Genomic DNA, 23,469 nt, shown 5'->3' on the forward strand with positions numbered 1-23,469 from the left:
ACCATCTTCCCAAGTTTGAAAAGAGAATTATTATTATAAAGCAATAAGCCCCAAGAAGACGTGGTTTACAGTGAATTTATAACAGCTAAGGGGCGTTGTTAGGCAGGACGCTAAGCGGAGTGCCTAAAACCCCCTTAGCTGTTATAAATTCACTGTAAACCACGGCTTCACAAAATAAAACAAAGCAAATAAAGTGTAATGATATTAATAAAAACAGTATTCTTCCACCAAACAATGTAGTTCCTCAGAAACAGTTGTGGTTGCAACAAAGTGGTTGCCAAGCAACAGACAAAGTAAACAAAGGTGTATGTTTGTAGAGTAATTTACAACAGCTTTGAACGCGGCTCAACCAATCAGAATCAAGGACCGGAACTATCCGTTTTATAATTGTTATTATAATATACATTTAAATTATTATGAAATACTTTACAAAAAATGGTTCCGAAACGCTATTATTTCTCCGTGTCTTTATCATTATAGCTGTGGTGTGGACTTCACTATTCCCTAATTAGAACGATTATTAAAACGGTATCTTTTTCCATTATAGCTATTATCCTTGGTGTGACTTCAGTCATTATCGTACTCATCAGCTACTGAACGATTCACACAAGCAATACTTGAGGATGAACTACAGACAGATAACTAACAGAAACACTAGAACGGTCTTTGAAAACATTCATATTAGCAATGGTTCTCAACTGAAGGGTCACAGACAAAAAAAAAGTTTCTGACAGGGTCTTGGACAACATGAAAAAACTATAATAATACAAATAAAATCGTATAATCATGAATGGCTTGGGTAAAAAATAAATAAAAAAATGCTTATTAATTTTAAAAGAAGAGTACTTTGTTCCTTTGGGGGAAGTCGTGGCCTAATGGTTAGAGAGTTGGACTCGTAAAGGTTCGAGTCTAGTACCGGCAGGGATTGTAGGTGGGGGGAGTGAATGTACAGCGCTCTCTCCCACCTTCAATACCACGACTGAGGTGCCCTTGAGCAAGGCACCGAACCCCCAACTGCTCCCCGGGCGCCGCAGCAAAAATGGCTGCCCACTGCTCCGGGTGTGTGTTCACGGTGTGTGTGTGTTCACTGCTGTGTGTGTGCACTTTGGATGGGTTAAATGCAGAGCACTAATTCCAAGTACGGGTCACCATACTTGGCCACATGTCACGTCACGTTTTTTTTTTTTTTTCATTATTGCCCAAATAGTTTTTTGTCATCCAAGGTTGTTTGTTCAGCCAAACTCTGCAGTATTTTGGCATGGGTTTGGCATGCTCATCCTTAAAAAGGACCCTCATCCGTTATACACTGAAAAAAACATGAACAAAAAGTATGCGAGATAAAAGAAAATATGACCATGACTGAAATTAAAGGCGAGTTAATTTAGAGCGAGGATGAACATTTGTGCTGTGGACAATTATGCTTAATAAATAATACATAAGCTAAATAAAACATTCCAATGCTATAATTGAAGAACATTTTGATTAACTTTAATATGATACATTTTGCTACTGTGCTAGGCCACCATCTCCATAATCTGGGTTTTGAAGTAAAACCAGTTGAGAACCACTGACATATAGTTCATGCCACTATGAGGTGCTTGTTTAAAGACTTACTGAAGTGCCCAGATACTGCAGGGTGATTTCTCCAGCTGCTGTCCGCAACAGACACTGCATTTAGAGACAAAACAGTAAAACATAATGTGTGTTATCGTACACCGTGGTTGTGCTTATATCACAGCTATGGTGAATTGTTCGTTCTGACTGGCCAACATGTTTCTAGTATATCGATTCATTTTATTAAAATACACAGCTGGTTTGCTGACCTCATTACAGCTGCATATAGGTGCAATAAGAAAATAGTTCTACACACAACAGATTTTTAGGGGCAAAGAACACATAGGTAACCGTAGTATAAGTAAGGGATAAATGTAACTAGTATATAAGGGATAGATATACAAATAGTTCCAACTCTAAATTCTGTTTGGATGAGTATGTTTGATGCAGTTGTAAAATACAAATAAACACACTCATCATGATGCATTATTATAATAAAGTTACTACACTGTTAATCAAAAATAAAATAATTGTTTATACATTATTAATATTACATTTAAAAATGCTGTAAAAAAAAAAAAAAAAATTTAAAAAAAAAGTCATTTCCTTGAAGGGGTTCATTTTACATAAAATGAATAATTTTAAATTTTATTAAAAAAAATACTTGACATTGATTTTGTCTGGGACGCTAGTCAATTTATAGCGAAAAAAAAAATCACAATGCAGTTGATCAATCAGAATCAAAAACTCCAAAGAGCTGTGTAATAAGCTGAATAACTGACTCTGGATCAGTGGCGAGGCCAGTAATCTCCAAGTTGACAGATGTTTGTGCAATAGTGAGGTCCTCTGTTCTGTGCCTCTATCCAATAATATTATGGGCTTATCTAGTGAATGAACAAGGTTACAACATCAAACTAAAAAAAGGATACATTTATACTAAATATAAATGCGTGGGGAAAAAACGAATTTAAAAATACTACCTAATTTTTATAACTTCATAGTTAAAGACAAAATGATATAAAAAACAGACATGAAATCCCATGTAGGGACTCGGAATGCTCAATCTTTTTGGACATTTACAAGAACCATTTGAACACAGCAATTCAACAGAATAAATTAGGCTTTCCAAAGATAAACGAGCCTGTGTAGGACAAATTAATTCAGTAGAATGAATCAGACTTTTCTTAGTTTAGAAGTCTGTTTAGAACAAAACCATTCACTAGAATCAATCAAACTTTCTAAAGCTACATATGACAGAAGAAGGAGCATTTGGGATTAATCGAGTCACTACAGTAACTGAGAGATGCTACATGCGAGCAAGCTCAACACTGTGGTTGTTCACCTCCATTCTCTTGGCAGTAAAGTAATAAAAATTTGACATTTAACAGCAATCTTTATAATAACCCGATAATGATTCCACACACTGCGTTCATTAAAAACAGCAGTCGCAAATCTCGAGAGCAGATCAGCAAAAAAAAAAAAAACCTGTATATATGTATTTGTAAAAAATACACTTTACAAACTATATATACACAACAGATGTGGTTATTTTGCGGTTTTATTTCCACACCGTTAGTATATTCTGGCAGCTCTGATTGATTGAGTGGACCGGTCAGCAATCTGGGTGGACCAGAACCACCCTGGGCTTATGTGGCCTCTGGACAGCTGGATTGATTGGACAGTTGCAAAAATAATATTTACACCGCGGTTGTAAATACATCACCTCTGGTGCATTACTTATCAATAATTCATCATAACTTTTCAATTATTCCCTACATATGCATATGTGTGTTTGTAAACCTGGAGATTCCGGTGTTTGCCGTTGATGGTGATGGGCAGCAATGCTGAGGCCAAGTTCCATTCTCCAGACACTTCAACCTTCTCTCCATCTATCTCCACCTAAACCAACAAACACACACACGGTAGGAGTTAGACGGAGGACAACAAAAGTCTGTGTTATAATTGAGTTACTATGTGTGTGAGAGAGGAAAAAGCCTGAGCTGATCTGTATGAAAGAAACAGCGAGACAAAGAAATCAAATGTAAGTTTCTGAACTCATGTAAGGTCAGTCAGTAGTTTCTGCACCCAAAACCACCTGATGCCTGTTAGGGGAGGTGGGGGGTTTCATGTTAGTCTTTGGTCAAACTGATTACCCTCAGCCCTCAAACACTTGTCTAAACAACAGTTCTGAATAATCAGTTACATTCCCAAAGCAGGCTGGGACACTGGAACCTCCAGGGCCCTCTCAGGAGCAGGGGGTCCAGTTTGATGTGCAGTTCTGGGAGAGAAACACACATCCAGCCCTCAGCTGTAAGAGAAAGAGAGAGAGGGGTCCACAGAGATCAGGTGAGGCCCCTGAACCCCCGAGGCTCCTTTTATCCCTGACTGAAGGGCCACAGGTGTCTAAACACACAGTTAGTGAGGGACGTCTTAGGGAAAGTGTGAGAGCTGCCGCTCTGTGAGGGTCTTTCAGTAACAGAAGAGGAAGAATTACGCTTTATTATCTGTTCCCATGAACAAATAAACTCATCTACATCTTTGATGGCCTGACGGTGAGTAAATGTTCAGCAAATTTTCATTTTTGGGTGAACTATTCCTTTAATAATGGTCATAGAGAACTTGGAAATGGTGATGTGAACTACCGTTTAACTGAATGACAAGAGTGTCCGTAGTTTATCAGTGTGTGTAATCCAGATGCCCCATCTGTCTCTCACCTCAGATCTCCCAGGAACTTCTGAGATCGGAGCTGTGCTGCTACATAAAGAGCCGCAGCCGTAGCCAGCAGCTCCCGTCTTTCTCCTGCTGTTAACATGTGACCTTTGAACCCATCAGGATACACCTCCGGGAGAAACTTAGTGCTGATATCACCAGACACAAACCGAGGGTGGACGATGATCTCTCTCAGTAGAGGAATGTTATGGGTCACACCTGTGCGAATGAGAAAACTGGAAATTCAAGAAATGTTGTGCATTTGAACTATTTTGACATTTAAAGGTTTCTGCCTACTTATTTATGCAATTTACCTCTGATAACATAATTATCAAGCGCTTCTTCCATTTTCTTCAGGGCTTCTTCTCGTGTTTTACCGTATGTGACCAGCTAGTCGACGTCAACAATAATAAATCAGTGGACTAGTCTGACAGTTTAAATGAAATGAGACTGTTAAGATTGTCTTGGATTACTATTCTATTACCTTAGAAATCATGGGATCATAGTAGATACTAATGTCACTTCCTTCTTGAATTCCACTGTCCACTCGAACCTTCGAAAGAAAAGCAAAATAACAATTATCATCAAAAATCGAATTCCCAAAAACTTAAAGGGGTCATATGATGCGATTTCAAATTTTCCTTTCTCTTTGGAGTGTTACAAGCTCTTGGTGTTGGTAAGGGGCGTTAACATTTCCATCACACGCTTGAGGTATTCGGCCAATCACAGCACACCTTGCTTTTTCAGACCGATGAGCTTTGTAAAAATCGATGCGTTTCAGAAAGGCGGGGCATAGAGGAGAAACAATAATGTACAGTATGTGGAAAATAATGTGTTTTTTTAACCTTAAACCGCATAAACACATTTCATTACACCAAATACACAAAATAATGTTATTTTTATTAGCATCATATGACCCCTTTAATGCATGAACTGGCCTGCATAAAGAGCTTTTGCAGTATGTCTTTTTTTTTTCACATGGCCTACTTCACAAAAAGCGTGCCCTGCATTTCATGTGATTTTTCAAAACAAATCTTTAAGGCAAAAATCACCGGAACACAAAACTATTAATAACCACCAAACACATCACACAATGTTCTCTTTTGGCCCTGCCTATAAATGAAAGAATCATTTGTAAATATCCTCAGTGATGTTTGCTTTCTTTAGAAATGTAAACCTCATCCGTGTATGTCTGTGCGTGTGTGTTTCTGAAATCAAAACATTTTGCTCATCCTGTCCTGAGCAGCTCCCGGAAACCAGTGATCTTTCACTGAAGAGGACGTGTCTTCCTGTTCTTCCTGTATTGATCGATGTGTGAATCTGACACACAAACACATTTAATCTCACTCAAACATACTAAATCGCTTAATTATGTACAGTAAAGAGGACTGGAGGCATTTTTTTTTCCATTTGTCCTTAACTCAGAGACAACTTCATAATAATCTGTCATATTTTGAATCACACACACACACACATACATATACATATATATATATATATATATATATATATGAACTAATATATATATACTAATATATATATATAAACTGTTATTATTATTATTACAATTAAAAGGCCTTATTATATAGAAATCAGAATGTTACAATATTGCCCCAATAAAATGTTGTCTACTATAACTCAAATAGAAAGTAAAGCAAAAATTAAAGTAATAATATATTAACTTTGTTTAATGATATTATAGTTTTAACTTTATATGGCTTGATTTAGGACAAATGTTCGTTTTTGGCAAAATAAACTAGAATACAGTGCTACAATTAGCCCCAATCTTGCAGCCTAGACCCTTGTATGCTAGTTACCAGTTACACTGTAAATATCTGTCACTCACGTTAACTTTTAAAACAAACAGAGATCAAATAAATACGATTTACATTCAAAGGATTAAAAGGAAACAAATATACCTCAAATCATACCAATTATAGTTTATAATGTTAAAATGTATAAGTTTATAATAAGTATCGCTTTTTATTTCTCCTCTTTCCTACTACTTGTTTCACTTCTGTTTCAGTTTTTATAACCATTTCTTAGTTTGTGATTCAAGCTGTTCCCAGTCTCTACTACACACGCACAAGAGAACAGGAAAAAACAAACGGGCTAAACAGATCTGTGTACTAACATTGGGCAGGTCGAGTGGCTCCTGGTACTGTGACAGCCGGCCGATGGATGGGAGACCAAATGATTTGTACGGATCCTGAAAAAGAGAGAGATAAAGAGAGGAAATATTAGTTCTCAAATAAAACACAGGAAACAAGAGGTCAAGTGTCTGTCCTTAAAGTTTGTCTTAACTCGATTCAAACTGTGGCTCAGTTAAGCCGAGTTAAGATGGCCTATGTGGTTTCTCTCCTCTTTGGTGGGCATAAACTCTTCTGCCATCCAGACTGGGTCATGCGGGCACATTTTAACATCATGAGATGAGACACAAGACCCACACTGGGCTGGAACCAGTTCACTGAACATAGATGAATTCAATATTCTCATCATCTGATTAGGTGTTATTCAGGCTTATTAAATGTCTGACTATAATAATCCTGAGCACACAAAAGACCGGTTGTTAGACACAGATTAAGATGAGTCCAGGATTAAGCAGATCTCTTGAAGGAGTGAAAATGCTGTGCATCCCACTTAAACCAAAATGCAAAGGAAAATCATCTCAAAGCTGAACATTAAAGCATTCAATGTCATTTTATGGCGGGATAATCCATCTTCATGAAGACAAATCATTTAATAGGACAGGACCTACTCAAGATAAAAAACAAATATGTGGCCAAATCTGTCAATAACATGTCCAGATCATGAGATCATCCGATTTCACCCCAAAAACAGACAAAAAAAAAGTCTGAACCTTAATGATCATTAAAATAATGACACATGAAGTCAATGAATTCCATTTTAAGACCACTTATGTGAAACAATGTATTTTTTTCCTTATTTATTCTGGGCTGAAATGTCACCTGGGTATGTTCTTCACAGAATTCATCAGATGTAATCACAGACTCAATGATAGCGAGATCAGATCTCGTCATACCTCCATACCAACATCCCATTGTAGTATATATTCCTGCTGTAGTAAAACTTATATTTTGCACTAGCACAAAAATGTAAATAACGGTCTAAAAACAAATTTTGTGAAGCATATCATGTGCATATCATTTTTTTTTGCCCAGGACTTTGTGTACACTACTGTTCCAGCGTTTGGGATCGGTAAGATTTTATTCTCACAAAGGCTGCGTCTGGTTGATCAAAAGCACAGAAAAAAAACCAGTAATATTGTGAAATACTATTACAATTAAAAATAACTGTTAATTTATTCCTGTGATGCAAAGCTGAATTTTCAGCAGCCATTACTCCAGTCAGTGTCAAATGATCCTTCAGAAATCATTTTATGATTTGCTGCTCAAGAAACATTTCTTTTTATCAATGTTGAAAACAGTTGTGCTGCTTCATATTTTTGTGGAAACTGTGATACATTTTATTTTTTGAAACATTTAATCATTTTTTATTCATATATTTGATGATAGAGAGTTAAAAACACCATTTATTTGAAATAGAAATCTTTTGTAACATTTTTTAAATGTCTTTTCTGTCTTTTTTGATCAATTTAATAAATTTTTGCTAAATAAAAGCATTAATATCTTACTGACCCCAAACTTTTGAATGGGAGGGTATATTTAAATATATATATAGAAAAAATTATACAATTATTTGCATTTCTCTCTCTCTCTCTCTCTCTCTCTCTCTATATATATATATATACATACACACAGTATATATATATTATTTAAAAAAAATAAATTAAATTAAATAAATCACAAATGAACAATGTGCAAAATTGCTAAAATTACATTTTGTACAATAACCCAATTGACAAGATATTTGAAAAACATATTGTAAAAAATATTTTGAAATATTGGCCCATCACTGGTCTGAGAAATACTAAGAACTTTAGTCACTGTATTGATTGTTTGTTGGTTTACCTCAGCATAGACTCTGCTCTCGATGGCCCAGCCATTTATAGGTATGTCAGACTGTTTTTGCTGGAGTTTGTAGCCCTTTGCGATGAGGATCATCTGCTGCACCAGATCCAGTCCTGTGATGCACTCAGTGATAGGATGCTCCACCTGAGAGAAAGACATACTCACTAACATCCTATGACATGAACAACTGTCTACAAACGTAACTGTAAACGCAGTGTCAATCTCATTTTACTGAAATAAGCAAAAATTGGAATCTATCATCAGAATTAAAAGGCAACAAATTACCTCCCACCAAACACACTCAAACACTACATAGTTGTTTAAGAGACTCTCGTTAACCAGACAGCACCGCTAACAACTAGTCATTAACCCCGAGCGGAAATATTAAACCCTTTTCCTGCAAATGCTACCCTTCCTCATGCTGCGTGTTTTCCTTGGAGGTCCACACTAATGAGCTTTATAGACACTTTGATGTCCTCTGTGGCTCTGGGTTCTAGTGAGGTGGCAAGTGAAATGATGATGAAGATCGACATACTAACTTACTAGATAGTGCATGTGCTCGGACACTTTCAGCCGTGGTGCTCATGCACGGACATGACTTCAAGTCATCTCTCCAAACAGTCATCCTGGGTTGTGTTCTTTTTTATGTGTCACGTAATACATTTGAGATCTTCTAATCGTGATCATTCCTGTTGTATTAACTAGGTTAGGTCTGCATGCGTTCTTTAAATGTATTCTTTAAATGCAGATCATGTCATCACACATTAAACCAGTAGCTCCCAACCAGGGCCCACTCCTTTTCAAGGAGGCCGCGGGATCAGTTAAATGTATTTATATATATATCTGAATACTTTCCGTACCCACTGTATATAATTAAATAAAATTATTGTTTTTTATTATTACTATAATCTAACTCTTATTTAAACATTAAAAAAACACACAAAAATCTAAATGATGATCATTTTTTGTTTTTATGCAGATCTTTAAACTTTAATTATTATTCTATATATCTGCAAAAGTGTTATTTTTATCATTGATATACTATCGTTATTCTTATTAATATTTTGAAGCATTTTTTATTTTTTGTTTTCATTTTAATTTGAAAGTAAGGTTTTAGTAATTTTTTGTGTTTTGTCAATATTAGTACATAAAGGTAAACTAAATTAAAACGAGAAAATTTGCCTTGGAAACCAGCTGACTGAAAAGTTTTTATACTTTATTTCAGTCAACATTCATTTTATTTCAAATAACAAAACTTTATGGTTTTATCCCTGATCCGTACTCCCAGTTTCTGTCGATAAAAAAAAAGACTGATCAAGCAGTTTTGTCATAATTACAACAGGGCCTTGATATTTAATGACAGCATGAGCACAATTCTTAACTATGGAAGCCTTTCTACAAAGAGTTTCTGGATCTTATAGCTGACAAAATAAGGGGACAGAACAGACAGAAAGTTTCATTTAAATGTGTAATGTTTATTACATTAAACTTTTTTTCTCATTTTGACAGGTTTTATGTGTTCTTTCAATGTCAGAGTTGTTAATGCACTTGAACTTAATATATAATTGACCTTCATATTTAATTTAATTCTACCTGAAATGCAAGTGTATGATTGCATGGATTAAAGCTCTCTGAAGGCAAGTGTAAAAGTACACTTTTCTAATGGTCAGAGCAGACAATGCAGTTTACAGTTCTCATGAAGGCTGTCTGCCTTGTTGTTCATGAGCGGCTCAGACAAATTGCACAGCAAATGTAAGGCTATAATACAAAAGTGTTAAATATGTTAAAGGGGTCATATGATGATGCTCATATGATAATGAAATGTGTTTATGCGGTTTAAGGTTAAAAAAAAACACATTATTTTCCACATACTGTACATTATTATTTCTCCTCTATGCCCCGAAGGTCCCTCTCTCTCTCTCTTTCACAAGCACTTAATTATTCCATAATCATAAATAAAAAATAGATATTACGGTTCATCAATAGCGGTGGTTCTCAGCCTTTACTTTAACACAATATACAAAAGCCACCCAAATAGGCTATAATATAATTAATTGCTTGTGGTTTTCCTCATTTCAAAAACATATATTTCAACAAAGCAAAAAGGGTGTGTTTCAAACATAATCATGCACATACAAACCTGTAGACGTGTGTTCATCTCCAAGAAGTAGAAGTTCTTCTTGGTGTCAACAAGAAACTCCACAGTGCCAGCTGAGGAGTATTTCACTGCTTTCGCCAGCGATACGGCCTGCTCTCCCATCGCTCTCCGGGTGTCTGGGTCCAGAAAGGTGCTAACCAGACATATTTTTCCCCGTTTTTCCACAATGACATCAAAACATCAAAATTGTTTTGTGCATCAAAACAACGCTCAGGTTGACTTCAGTTAAAAAAAAAACTGCTCAAACCTGGGTGCCTCCTCCACCACTTTCTGGTTTCTTCTCTGAATGGAGCACTCTCTCTCATTCAACCACAGAGCATTGCCGTGTTTGTCCGCCAACACCTGCAAACAACAACAGAAACCATTAGCAGAAATATCTGAAATGTTCCCACTCAAAAAAATCCCACATCACTGTAGACAACATAATCTCTGCTGTAGAGAAAGATGCAGATACGGTAAAAGAGTCACACTGGAAAATGGGAAAGAACTTAAATATGATGGTTCAAAATCCAGACTCTTCCAAAAACAACTACAGAGTAAATGATGTATTTGTCATGCATCTAGCTTTATAATCTAGAATTTAATCAAATTTACAGGTTTGTAACATTCACAAGCATTTATCCAAAGTGACGTACTTTGCAATCAAGGTATACATTATCCATTTATGCATTCTCTGGGAATTAAACACATGACCTTAACGTTGCTAGTGCCTTGTTTTATTGTTTGAGCTCCAGTAATGTTACTGAATCTAGAAGCTTTATTTACAATTAGTTGAGCAGAATGTGCAACCTGAGGTTAAGCTGTTTACTTAACGGCACAATGACAAGTCAAGACTCTGAGGATAGAGCCAACAACCTGCTAGTTACTAGCCCTGAGCCTTAACCACTACACCAATTAAAAATAACCTCCTACAACCTAGAAGGTAATCCAAGTGTAGCATTAATTTGATAAACAGAATGATTTTGTGGGCCTTCCTGGAGCTCAAACATTAGAGCATGGCACTAGCAATGCCAAGGTCATTGGTTTGATTCCCAGGGAAAGCAAGGTGTAACGAATCAGCTCATGGGGAAATATGAATAATTAATCATAACTAGTTATAACTGATAAAAATGAATATGGAAAATGCTTTGGATAAAAGCGAAAATTCATAAATGTAAATGTCTGGGTGAAAGTTAGCTTAAACTGTAAACATTTATGGTCACACTTTATTTTAAGGTCCAGTTCTCACTATTAACGACAACTTTTGCCTCAGTAAACTCCTAATTACTGCTCATTAATAGTTAGTAAGTTGTTCAGTTTAAAGGGGTCATATGATGCTGCTAAAAAGAACATTATTTTGAAATACTCTGCCTATCACAACAGATGCCAGGCCCATCCCTCTGCCTAGATCCAAGCTACCCCAGAGACCGAGTGTCAGTGCAGTAGAGTCATTCAGACAAGATCGCCTGCATGAATTAGAACAGAGGCTTCGGCAGCTGGAGATGACATCACCGCCAACTCATGCCCAACCCTCACAGCACCAGTCCTTCCCCCATAGATCTTATGACAGAGTTGATGATCATAGAAGTGGCTACAGCACGACCCAGTTACGTGTTCCTCCCAGTCAAGAGTACATATAGGGGACCAGCTCCAATCATCCCGAACTTTGTGAAGCCAGATACGAGAGAGTTCTCCCGTCTGCGCATCGCTTTGGAGAACATTCTGCCAGCAGACGCTACAGAGAGATTTAAGTACCAGATTCTCGTCGATCACCTGAAGTTGGAGGAAGCCCTGTTGATTGCAGACTCCTATTGCAACTCATTATACCCCTTCTCAGATACTATGGAGGCACTTAACCAACAGTATGGACAGCCTCACCAGTTGGCCCTTCAGAGAATAGCTGAGCTTATGGACGGTCCGAACATCAGCCAAGGGGATGTGAGAGCCTTCCGAATGTTTGCACTGAAAGTTCGCTCTCTAGTTAGTATGCTTCAGCAGCTGGGGAATAAAGGCTACATGGAGTTAGCGTGCGGTTCCCATGTATCAAGACTGTTGTGTAAGCTTCCACATGATCTGCAGACTAGTTTTAGATGGTCTGTCCATCCCCAACAAGTTCCCATCCCAACCATGCTCGATCTCTCAGTGTGGTTAGAGTTTGAGCTGCAAGTTCAAGAAGATAGTACCAGGTTCTATCCTCCATTGAGTAAGCCAATGCCCACACACAAGAGGGGACACCAGAGAGACACGAGACAGCCAACGCAGGCCACAAGTATCTTCCTCGGTACAGAGAAAGACAGCAGTGACAAGCCAGGTGAAGCTTCCGACCCTAAGCCCAGAGACAGGAAGATGTTCTGCCCATATTGTGATGCTCAAGACCACTACTTGAATGGGTGTGCCAATTTCCAGAGACTTAACAGAGATCAGAAAGTGCATTGGATACAATCACACAAGAGATGTTGGCGTTGTGGAAGAGCCCATCAAGCTGCACAGTGTAACCTCAAGACACCCTGCAAGAGTTGTAATCGCCGTCATCTGTACAACCTCCACGAGGTCAATGATAGATCCTTTGTGAAGATGCCTGAGACACCTAAGGTCGGACCTTCAGAGAATTGCTTGGTGAACACGACCACAGACACTGTATCTAGATCTCCTGAGAAATGGCAGTCAATGCTTAGAGACGTACGCCCTCTTGGACGACGGGTCAGAACGCACCATCCTCCTTCATTCAGCGGCCCAGCAGCTCGGATTGACTGGTCGACCCGAAGAGCTTGTTCTACGTACAGTCAGACAAGACCTTCACATCCTGCATGGTGCTTTCCTATTGCAACTCATTATACCCCTTCTCAGATACTATGGAGGCACTTAACCAACAGTATGGACAGCCTCACCAGTTGGCCCTTCAGAGAATAGCTGAGCTTATGGACGGTCCGAACATCAGCCAAGGGGATGTGAGAGCCTTCCGAATGTTTGCACTGAAAGTTCGCTCTCTAGTTAGTATGCTTCAGCAGCTGGGGAATAAAGGCTACATGGAGTTAGCGTGCGGTTCCCATGTATCAAGACTGTTGTGTAAGCTTCCACATGATCTGCAGACTAGTTTTAGACGGTCTGTCCATCCCCAACAAGTTCCCATCCCAACCATGCTCGATCTCTCAGTGTGGTTAGAGTTTGAGCTGCAAGTTCAAGAAGATAGTACCAGGTTCTATCCTCCAATGAGTAAGCCAATGCCCACACACAAGAGGGGACACCAGAGAGACACGAGACAGCCAACGCAGGCCACAAGTATCTTCCTCGGTACAGAGAAAGACAGCAGTGACAAGCCAGGTGAAGCTTCCGACCCTAAGCCCAGAGACAGGAAGATGTTCTGCCCATATTGTGATGCTCAAGACCACTACTTGAATGGGTGTGCCAATTTCCAGAGACTTAACAGAGATCAGAAAGTGCATTGGATACAATCACACAAGAGATGTTGGCGTTGTGGAAGAGCCCATCAAGCTGCACAGTGTAACCTCAAGACACCCCGCAAGAGTTGTAATCGCCGTCATCTGTACATCCTCCACGAGGTTAATGATAGATCCTTTGTGAAGATGCCTGAGACACCTAAGGTCGGACCTTCATAGAATTGCTTGGTGAACACGACCACAGAGACACTGTATCTAGATCGGCCCACCGACAAGTCGACGTGTCTTACTAAAGATCTGTAAAGTACTCCTGAGAAATGGCAGTCAATGCTTAGAGACGTACGCCCTCTTGGACGACGGGTCAGAACGCACCATCCTCCTTCATTCAGCGGCCCAGCAGCTCGGATTGACTGGTCGACCCGAAGAGCTTGTTCTACGTACAGTCAGACAAGACCTTCACATCCTGCATGGTGCTTCAATAACCTTCACAGTGTCGCCAGCATCCCAACCCAAGACTTCATTCAGGATTCGTCAAGCCTTTACAGCTGAGACATTGGGATTGGCTGAGCATACATATCCGCAACTTTTGCCCTCCAAAAGCATGTCATCGACCATAGTCAGCCAGGCGAAGATGTCCGAGAAAGTAAAGAGAAGTACTTCTATGTGGACAACTTCCTCCAGAGTTTCCATTCCCAAGAAGAAGCCAGGGCACGGGCATCTAATTTGCGAGACCTCCTAGCCACAGGAGGATTTGATCCGAGACAGTGGGCCAGCAATGTCCCTCAAGTACTGGACTCTATCCCATCTGAAGCCAAGTCAAGTAACGTTGGCATGGATTCAAGCTGACTCGTGTCGATTTAAAGTCTTCGTCGGAACAAGAATAGCGGAGATACAGGAGTTAACAGACTCCAAGGATTGGCGTTATGTTGATTCAAAGTCTAATCCTGCTGATGACATCACTAGGGGCAAGACCTTGGCCGAGTTAGCCAAGGCAAGCAGATGGAGTCAAGGCCCATCATTCCTTCTCCTACCCGCAGATCAGTGGCCTCAGAGTCCTCTCCTACAGCTACCTACTGAAGATGCAGAGCTGAAACAGTTCACATTCTGTGGACTTACAGTTCCTGTCACCAACCCAGCCTTGCCTGATTGCAATCAATTTGGATCTTATAAGGAACTACTAGCAGTTAAAGCAAGAGCCTTGCACGGGGCGGCTACCCCTACGGAAGTGCTAACAGCTGAGCATTATAGAGAAGCCGAACTAGCCCTCCTTCATCAAGCACAAATCCATAGTTTCCCAGTCGAGATGGCTCATCTTAAGTCAGGTAAACCTCTACCGATGAGCAGTCGTCTCTTGTGCCTTGCCCCAGAGTATGACAGCACTACCCACCTCATCAGAGTTGGTGGTCGTCTCAGACGAACAGAGCAGCTAGACGAATCCGCCATTCACCCTATAGTTCTCGACCCTAAGCATCCCCTAAGCAGACTCATCATCCAGGACTTCGATGAAATTCTACACCATCCAGGAGCAGAGAGGGTGTTTGCTGAAGTACGTCGTAAGTACTGGATATTGAGAGGCCGAGAAGCTATTCGGCATCACCAGAGAACGTGCTTAGGCTGTAAACAGTGGAGAGGCCAACCCAGCATTCCCAGGATGGCCGACTTAACTCCTTCAAGACTGCGCTTACTTCAACCAGCCTTCTACTCCACTGGAGTGGATTGTTTTGGCCCTTACCTCATCAAGATTGGGCGTAGACATGAGAAACGATGGGTTATCATATTTAAGTGTCTGACAACAAGAGCAGTATACCTGGACCTGCTCTATCAGATGGACACAGATTCGTTCTTAATGGCCCTCCGAAGATTCATCTCCCGCAGAGGCAAGCCATTTGAGATAATCTCTGACCAAGGTACAAACTTCAGAGGAGGCGAGAGAGCACTACAAGAAGATTTTGCTGTGCTACATCCTTCCCTCCATGAGCAATTAGCCAGCCACCAGATTAGTTTTAAGTTCAACCCCCCAGGTGCTTCACACTTCGAAGGCTGTTGGGAAAGAGAAATAAGATCGCTGAAATCAGCTCTCTGTTCTACTATAGGGGATCAAATTGTGACAGAGGAAGTACTGCGTACTGTTCTTGTTGAGATTGAAGGCATTCTCAATTCGAAGCCACTCGGATATACGTCCTCAGACATAGCGGACCCTGACCCAGTCACACCCAACACGCTGCTCATGGGGCGGCCTGACTCATCCTTGCCACAAGTAGTATACCCCGAATCAGAGTTGCTGAGCAAACGGAGATGGAGACACAGTCAGCCGAGCCCGGACTGCAGAAGTGGAAGTCAAGAATAAGACGTATCTTCGTCCCGTCACCCGGCTCATCAGCCTCCCAGCTTTACCAGATTGATTACCCTTTAGTACTACCCCTTACTTACATGATCCCTTACCTTAGTGCCTTATCTAAATTACACATTTACACAGCAAATGTGGGGGCGGCTGTAGAAAAGGCCGGCTATATATATAGAGCCATTAGCGCCCCCTTGTGACTTTAAGAGGTATTACTTTGATGACTTAGTATTTCCCTTTAACGATCCCTTTAACAGTATTAACAGGACGCAGTTCTCCACCAGCACCCACACTAGTCTACCTCTCACAGGTTGGATTAAGGATGTGCTGTAGAATATGGTCATGCAGAATATGTGCTTTATAAGTACTAATAAACAGCCAACATGCTAGTAATATACATGCGAATAAGCAACTAGTTAATAGTAAGAATTGGTCCCTATACTAAAGTGTTACCACAGTTATAAATTCTATTCTATTCTATATTTTGGACATTATATTTTAGCTGCTTTGTTTTAGTGAACACATTTTAATTTAAACTGAATGAATTGGTCTCAATGCAGCTAGTGCCCACTTAACTGCTTTTCAGCCAATCGGTTACAACTATGGGTGGTCAAACTGGTTTCATCTAATTACTATTCATGAGCCAGGCTGAGGCTATTTTTAACTACGAGTGTCCAGCAGATACACTACCACTCAAACGTTTGGGGTTAGTAACAGTTATTTTGGTAACACTTTACAATAAGGTTCAATTAGTTAATGTTAATGTATTAACTAACATGAACAAACAATGAACAATACATTTATTACAGTATTTATTAATCTTTGTTAATGTTAGTTAATGAAAATACAGTTGTTCATTGTTAGTTCATGTTAATTCGCATGCATTAACTAATGTTAACAAGCACAACTTTTGATTTTAAAAATGCATTAGTAAATGTTGAAATTAACATTAGCTAAGATTAATAAATGCTGTAGAAGTATTGTTCATACTTAGTTCACGTTAACTATAGTAATTAACTAATGTTAACTAATGAACCATATTGTAAAGTGTTACCGTTATTTTAAATTGTAACAATATTTCACAATATTGCAGTTTTACTGTATTTTTTATTAAATAAATGCAGCCTTGGTGAGCAAAAGAGAAAAAAAAACATTTAAAAAAATCTTTCTTACCCCAAACTTTTCAAATTCTTTCAAGACTACTGAAAAAAGCATCTACGGTGGATATCTCATTAACCTGGCTGAAAGAATATCCAGAGTGTAATCTAGTTGGAATCTACGCATAATATTTTGAAGGAACTAAAATATCATTTGGATTTATTTAATATTTTTGAGTCTTTAAATATATGACTACACTACTATTCTAATATTATTAAAGCATTCATAAAAGTTCGTATATACACAAGGTGGCAATTATCCAGTAAATACCTGAATCTCAATATGTCTGGGGTTATCTATGAACTTCTCAATAAGCAGACGGTCATCTCCAAAACTAGATGCTGCCTCCTGGGAAGAAAAACGAAAGCCTTCCCTGAAACAAAATATCAAAACTTAGTAAGACTTCATCGCTTTATAATAATAATCAACATTTATAATTCCTAATCTTAAAAAAAAAAAAATTGCATGTTCTTATTCATATTTGATTCAAACCACGTTTGTTATTAACATCTGTTTATAGTTATTTATAAGGTTTTTTTATTATTAACTTTAGAAGTAACTACCATTCATGTCTAGTTATAGAGAAATGAGAGAATAACTGACTGTGAACTACCAGATCTTGCTTGAATTGGCTAAACTGCCTGGATGTGTGGCAGTTGTAAGGGAACTTGACATTTGTGGCAAGAGGCTTCCTCTTTAGTAGATAAGCATCTATTTGCCTGAGGACTCTCACTCTCTCTCTCCGTCTCGGTCTCACCGAATTGCTTAAGTGACTGTTTTGCCTCTCAAGATCCAATTAAAGCTTAAACAAAAGCCAGGCTTCAGCTTTAGCCAATAAAAGACACAATTTACAGCAACATGTTCCACTGAAGTTTTTATTCATATTTTCAAGAACACAGGAAGATAAGGAGGGAGGAAAGCAGAGAGAGAGAGAGGGAATCTAAACAAAGGGTTTATTTGTGTATGTACAGTGTGTCTCTTAGTTTTATACATGTATATGTGGACGAACAAATTAAAAACAATAATGTAACATTCTGGTCACTTTGTTTCCATTCCCCATTAACCAATTAGTCTAATAAAACTTAGAACTGCTTGAATAAGAACCTTAGACTGACTCTCTCCAAAGAAAACTTACTTAACAGGGTCTCAGCTGGTACTGATATCTGCTTAAAAGCATCCCAGAATCTGCTTTTCTCATGTCTCACCTGGTTTCCTCATCATTCCATGCAATCCTCATCCCTTTACCGCCTCCACCAGCAGACGCCTTTATCATAACAGGGTAGCCTTCAAGAGATGGACACAAACTCTGAGTTCGCATTATTTATCACTTTACTTTATTCTTGATAGATGAAAAATATTATAATATTATATAAATTATAAATATTATAAAATATTATAATGTCGCCATTTTAATGATTCTTACCAATTTCTCCTGCAATTTTCACAGCCTCTTCCGCATCCTGAAAAAATAAAATAAAATAAATAAACATCACCTTGCTTAGTAAATGCTTAGTAAATGCATATCTGTTTCCGAGATGTGGCCTGCAGCACGTAAGGCAATTCAGTTCCTCATCTTATCCAGCAGGGGGAGCAACATAGCATAATAGTTTTTATTACCTAGACAGTTTTTGTGATTGAATGTTAAATGTTCAGATTTGACCAAAAGTCACCCGATTAGCAACTCATATTCATAATAATTATGTTCAATTGTTTTAACCTTATGAAACCAAAAGACTGATGCGATTAATTGGACTGATTCTTCAACTATGAGTTGGATATTTTGGATCGGAGTTTATTTTCTAAAAGACCACTATTACGATTTTGAATGTAATTAATCATTTTATGATTGAGGAAAATCCATGAGTCTGGCTCTGGGACAAGGGTTTAACAATAATATCTATAATTACAAAAGTAGGACAAATACATGAAGGTAAGGGTAAAAAAATGCACAATGATTTTAAAAGTGATTTAAATTTGATTTAAATATGATCTACAACATTTAACAGTATAACAAAAAGAAAATAACTGAAATTGACTTGTTTTAATTAAAATAATAATGCATCAACACCTGACACACCATTAACTGAAGTGACTTGAAGAAACCCTTATTCAAATCTTATACTTGTATAGTACCTGCAACTGCATAAAAGTATCAATACGCTTCAAAAGAATTCATTTGGAACAGTTAATCTATGAATTACCTAATGTGCTTTGTTGTACATAACATTAAAAAAATAATGAGCATTAAGGCCCACTGTTACATTTCTGGAACATACGTTTTTTTAATAAATTAATTAATCTATTAATCTATTATTAGAAATTAATACATTTATTATTTGTAATTTATTAATTTATTATTAGAAATTAATAAATAAATAAATTATATTAAATACTTGGAAGACTGCCATATTTAATCTAAAACAGTGGGCAATGACCATGTTATACATTTTTTGCACACTGAAAGAATCAAATTGTAAATATTTTCCTGCCAAAAATGCTGCTGTGATTCCTTTCAGACTGCAAGCTGTTAGAAGTCATTTTAACACGTTTAGTGACAATAGGTCATCTTTAATTGCTTTAAAAAATTGTTGCAATTATGCAACTGCAAATTGAAAACGGAGACAAAATAGTTGTTTACAAACAATTATTGAAATAGTGAAACAATCACTGAAATGTTCTTTCTCACCAGATGTCAAAATACATTAACAGCAGAGTTCTACGCCAGCATTAAATGAAGTTAAGCTAAGGTGAGAAATCCAGCAGAAGGGACTAAAGGAGCGATGTTCACGTGTGTGTGAGAGTCAGACTGTGATCAGTTTGCTGATGTTATCAGGGTCGTTGAGGAGGTTTTCACAGATGGTAATGCCCATACAGTCAGAGTGTCATGCGGCACATCTTTGCTTTATAGAGCCCTATCAGCTCAGGAAGTGTCAAAACGGCCATTAAAGGCCATTTAAACAGCAGGCAGGAGGAGGAGATGGATGGGGGAGGGAGAAAAAGGAATGGAGACAAGAGAATTTAGTTTAAAGACATCTTAGAGGACTGATATGTAGCTTTATTGTGGTTAAGAGCTTTTTTATATGCGTTGCAACCGATCACACACACACACACACTCACACACATATACATAAACATACATACACACATCTATATATGTGACCCTGGTCTTAAGTCGCTGGGGTATATTTGTAGCAATAGCCAAAAATACATTGTATGGGTCAAAATTATTGATTTTTCTTTTATGCTAAAAATCATTAGGATATTAAGTAAAGATCATGTTCCATGAAGATATTTTCTAAATTTCCTACCGTAAATATATCAAAACTTGATTTTTGATTAGTAATACGCATTGCTAAGAACTTCATTTGGACAACTTTAAAGGCAATTTTCTCAGTATTTTAATCTTTTTGCGCCCTCAGATTCCAGATTTTCAAATAGTTGTATCTCGGCCAAATATTGTCCTATCCTAACAAACCATACATCATGGAAAGCTCATTTATTCAGTTTTCAGGTGATGTATAAATCTCAATTTCGAAAAATTGACACTTAAGACTGGATACATACACACACATACACACTATTGTTCAACACTGTTTTCTATGTGAATATACTATAAAATTATTTATTCCTGTTGGGCAAAGATTCATTTTCAGCAGCCATTACTCCAGTCTTCAGTGTCACATGATCCTTCAGAAATAATTCTAATATTCCAATCTGCTGATCAACAAACATTTGTTATTATTAAATTAAAATTCTAATATAAATTATTGAAAACTGTTAATATGTTTGTAGAAACCGTGATTTTTTTTTTCAGGATTATTTGATGAATAGAAAGTTCAAAAGAACAAAAGTGATTTAAAACAGAGTTCTGTTGTAACATCCTTGCTAAATAAAAGTATTAATTTCTTTTTAAAAAAATACTGTTTGGGGATGGTAGTGTATATAAGGCAACTTAGTGAGGTCTATAGAACCATTTGTTTTGTGATGAACATCACAGTCTGCACTTTCAATAATAATCCTCCCTGCTTTACCATGTCTTTCCGTAACACTTTGGATTCAGCTCCTGTGCAACATGAAAATGTTGACATGAAAAACAGAAAATGGCAGGAGCTGCACAGTCTATTAGATTATTTCTGCCACTAGTTGATGCTTTGGGTCTGTTTTGACTAGTCGTGGATCACATGGCTGGTGACAGCAGGAGGAAAGCTCCTTTGTCCACAAACTGCATCACACTGTCATGTTCCGGTGGACTTGGGCAGCACAGACTGCTGACGCTGTATGCCAAGAGTTGTTTATACATGGTAAACACAGCCCCACAGAATATTCAACTACATTTTAGATGACTGAGCAACTGTGAAAAGACCTAGTAAAATGTGTCCGAGCTTTCTTCAGTCATACCCAAGATCAATGCCAATTAAACTGCCATAGATACTAAAATATTTGTCTTTTTTGTGCAAGATCCTAAACATAACAGCATATTGATGACACAATTAACTGACAAATGAATTAAATACCTGACAAATAAATATCTGGAACACATGAATTTCAACTTAAATGCTTTTTCTATAGACAAGCTATATATACATTATCGTTCAAAGCTTTGTAGTCAGCAAAACTTTTTTTTTAAAGAGATTAATACTTTTACTCAGCAAGATCAAATGTGAAAGTGAAGACTTTTCATTATTACAAAAAACTATTTCAAATAGGCGCTGTTCTTTTAAACTTCCTACTGAAAAAAAATTATTAGGCTTTCCACAAAATATGAAGCAGCACAACACTGATGATGATAATAAGAAATGTTTCTTGAGCAGCAAATCAGCATATTAGAATGATTTCTGAAGGATCATGTGACACTGAAGACTGGAGTAATGATGCTGAAAATTCAGCTTTGCATCACAGGAATAAATCACATTATTATAATATATTCACATAGAAAACAGTGGTTTTTATTTGTAATAATATTTCACAATATTGCTGTTTTTATTGCATTTTTGATCAAATAAATACACTCTTGGTGAGCAGAAGAGACTTCTTTCAAAAACATTAACAAATATCTTACCAATCCAAAATATTTGAATGGCAGTGTATGCACTGTACATACTATATAACATATGTCATTACCTGCACCACATATGCACTGTAGCTCAGCTAGGAAAGTATTTTTGTTATTTTATTACAAATTTTGATAAACTACCTATCTGGATGCAGGCCTAAAGAAAAAGTGTTTAAAATGCTTTTAAAGATTAACAGCATAAGTATGTGAGAATTAATGGATTCTTGGGAAAAGATTGAGAACAGAAATAAAAATAAATAAATAAATAAATATATCTCAAATGTTGATCTGACCTTGACCACCCCATCAAAGCCTGGGATGGTGTTGACTTTGGCAGCTTTGGCGATGAGTTTGCTCTCGATCTTATCCCCCATGGCCTGGATGGCATGTGTGTCAGGACCAATGAAGGTTACCCCCTCGGCCTCCTGTAGAGGAAGAATTCATAAGGCGGCATATTTTATGTCATCTAAGTTATTTATTCTGAACAGATCTTATGTACCAATCATGATTATAGGCATCAAATCTATTAAGACAACCATCAGAAAATGTCACGTCACGCTGCACGACTCGCATGACTCCGAGATAATCTGATCGTACATCATAACATACACCCACAGTTTTTATTCCCACATCAAACCTCAACACACCTGCACATTACGTGATCCAGCTGTACTCTTCTAGTCATAATACACCGCTGTGCATCATGATCTGATTCCACTTTTGTTCACAGCACCAGTCAAAAGTTTGGATACACATGACTGATGTATGTTTCTTATGATCTTAAAGAACTTAGGTTCTTTCAAAGGTTTGGGGTCAGTAATATATATATATCTATCTATCTACACTGAACAAAATTATAAACGCAACACTTTTGTTTTTGCCCCCATTTTTCATGAGCTGAACTCAAAGATCTAAGACTTTTTCTATGTACACAAAAGGCCTATTTCTCTCAAATATTGTTCACAAATCTGTTTAAATCTGTGTTAGTGAGCACTTCTCCTTTGCCAAGATAATCCATCCACCTCACAGGTGAGGCATATCAAGATGCTGATTAGACAACATGATTATTGCACAGGTGTGCCTTAAGCTGGCCACAATAAAAGGCCACTCTAAAATGTGCAGTTTTA

General features: G+C 37.7%; 1 protein-coding gene across 1 annotated transcript in view; it reads right to left on the reverse strand.

Moving 5' to 3' along the window:
* LOC107719738 (propionyl-CoA carboxylase alpha chain, mitochondrial-like) overlaps window positions 1-23,469 on the reverse strand; it is a 73,339-nt gene that overhangs the window by 27,833 nt on the left and 22,037 nt on the right. Inside the window, exons 7-21 of the mRNA XM_016527230.1 lie at window positions 22,636-22,767; window positions 18,713-18,749; window positions 18,495-18,573; window positions 17,560-17,662; window positions 10,661-10,755; window positions 10,396-10,546; window positions 8,256-8,399; window positions 6,398-6,472; window positions 4,748-4,816; window positions 4,578-4,653; window positions 4,269-4,482; window positions 3,758-3,832; window positions 3,526-3,559; window positions 3,355-3,453; window positions 1,615-1,668 (exon numbers count right to left, since the gene is read on the reverse strand). Coding sequence (XP_016382716.1) covers window positions 1,615-1,668; window positions 3,355-3,453; window positions 3,526-3,559; window positions 3,758-3,832; window positions 4,269-4,482; window positions 4,578-4,653; window positions 4,748-4,816; window positions 6,398-6,472; window positions 8,256-8,399; window positions 10,396-10,546; window positions 10,661-10,755; window positions 17,560-17,662; window positions 18,495-18,573; window positions 18,713-18,749; window positions 22,636-22,767 — 1,437 coding nt within the window. The remainder of the gene's footprint in view (window positions 1-1,614; window positions 1,669-3,354; window positions 3,454-3,525; window positions 3,560-3,757; window positions 3,833-4,268; window positions 4,483-4,577; window positions 4,654-4,747; window positions 4,817-6,397; window positions 6,473-8,255; window positions 8,400-10,395; window positions 10,547-10,660; window positions 10,756-17,559; window positions 17,663-18,494; window positions 18,574-18,712; window positions 18,750-22,635; window positions 22,768-23,469) is intronic.

Source organism: Sinocyclocheilus rhinocerous, unplaced genomic scaffold (genome assembly GCF_001515625.1).
Source record: "Sinocyclocheilus rhinocerous isolate Xijiao unplaced genomic scaffold, SAMN03320098_v1.1 scaffold721, whole genome shotgun sequence".
Taxonomy (NCBI): domain Eukaryota; kingdom Metazoa; phylum Chordata; class Actinopteri; order Cypriniformes; family Cyprinidae; genus Sinocyclocheilus; species Sinocyclocheilus rhinocerous.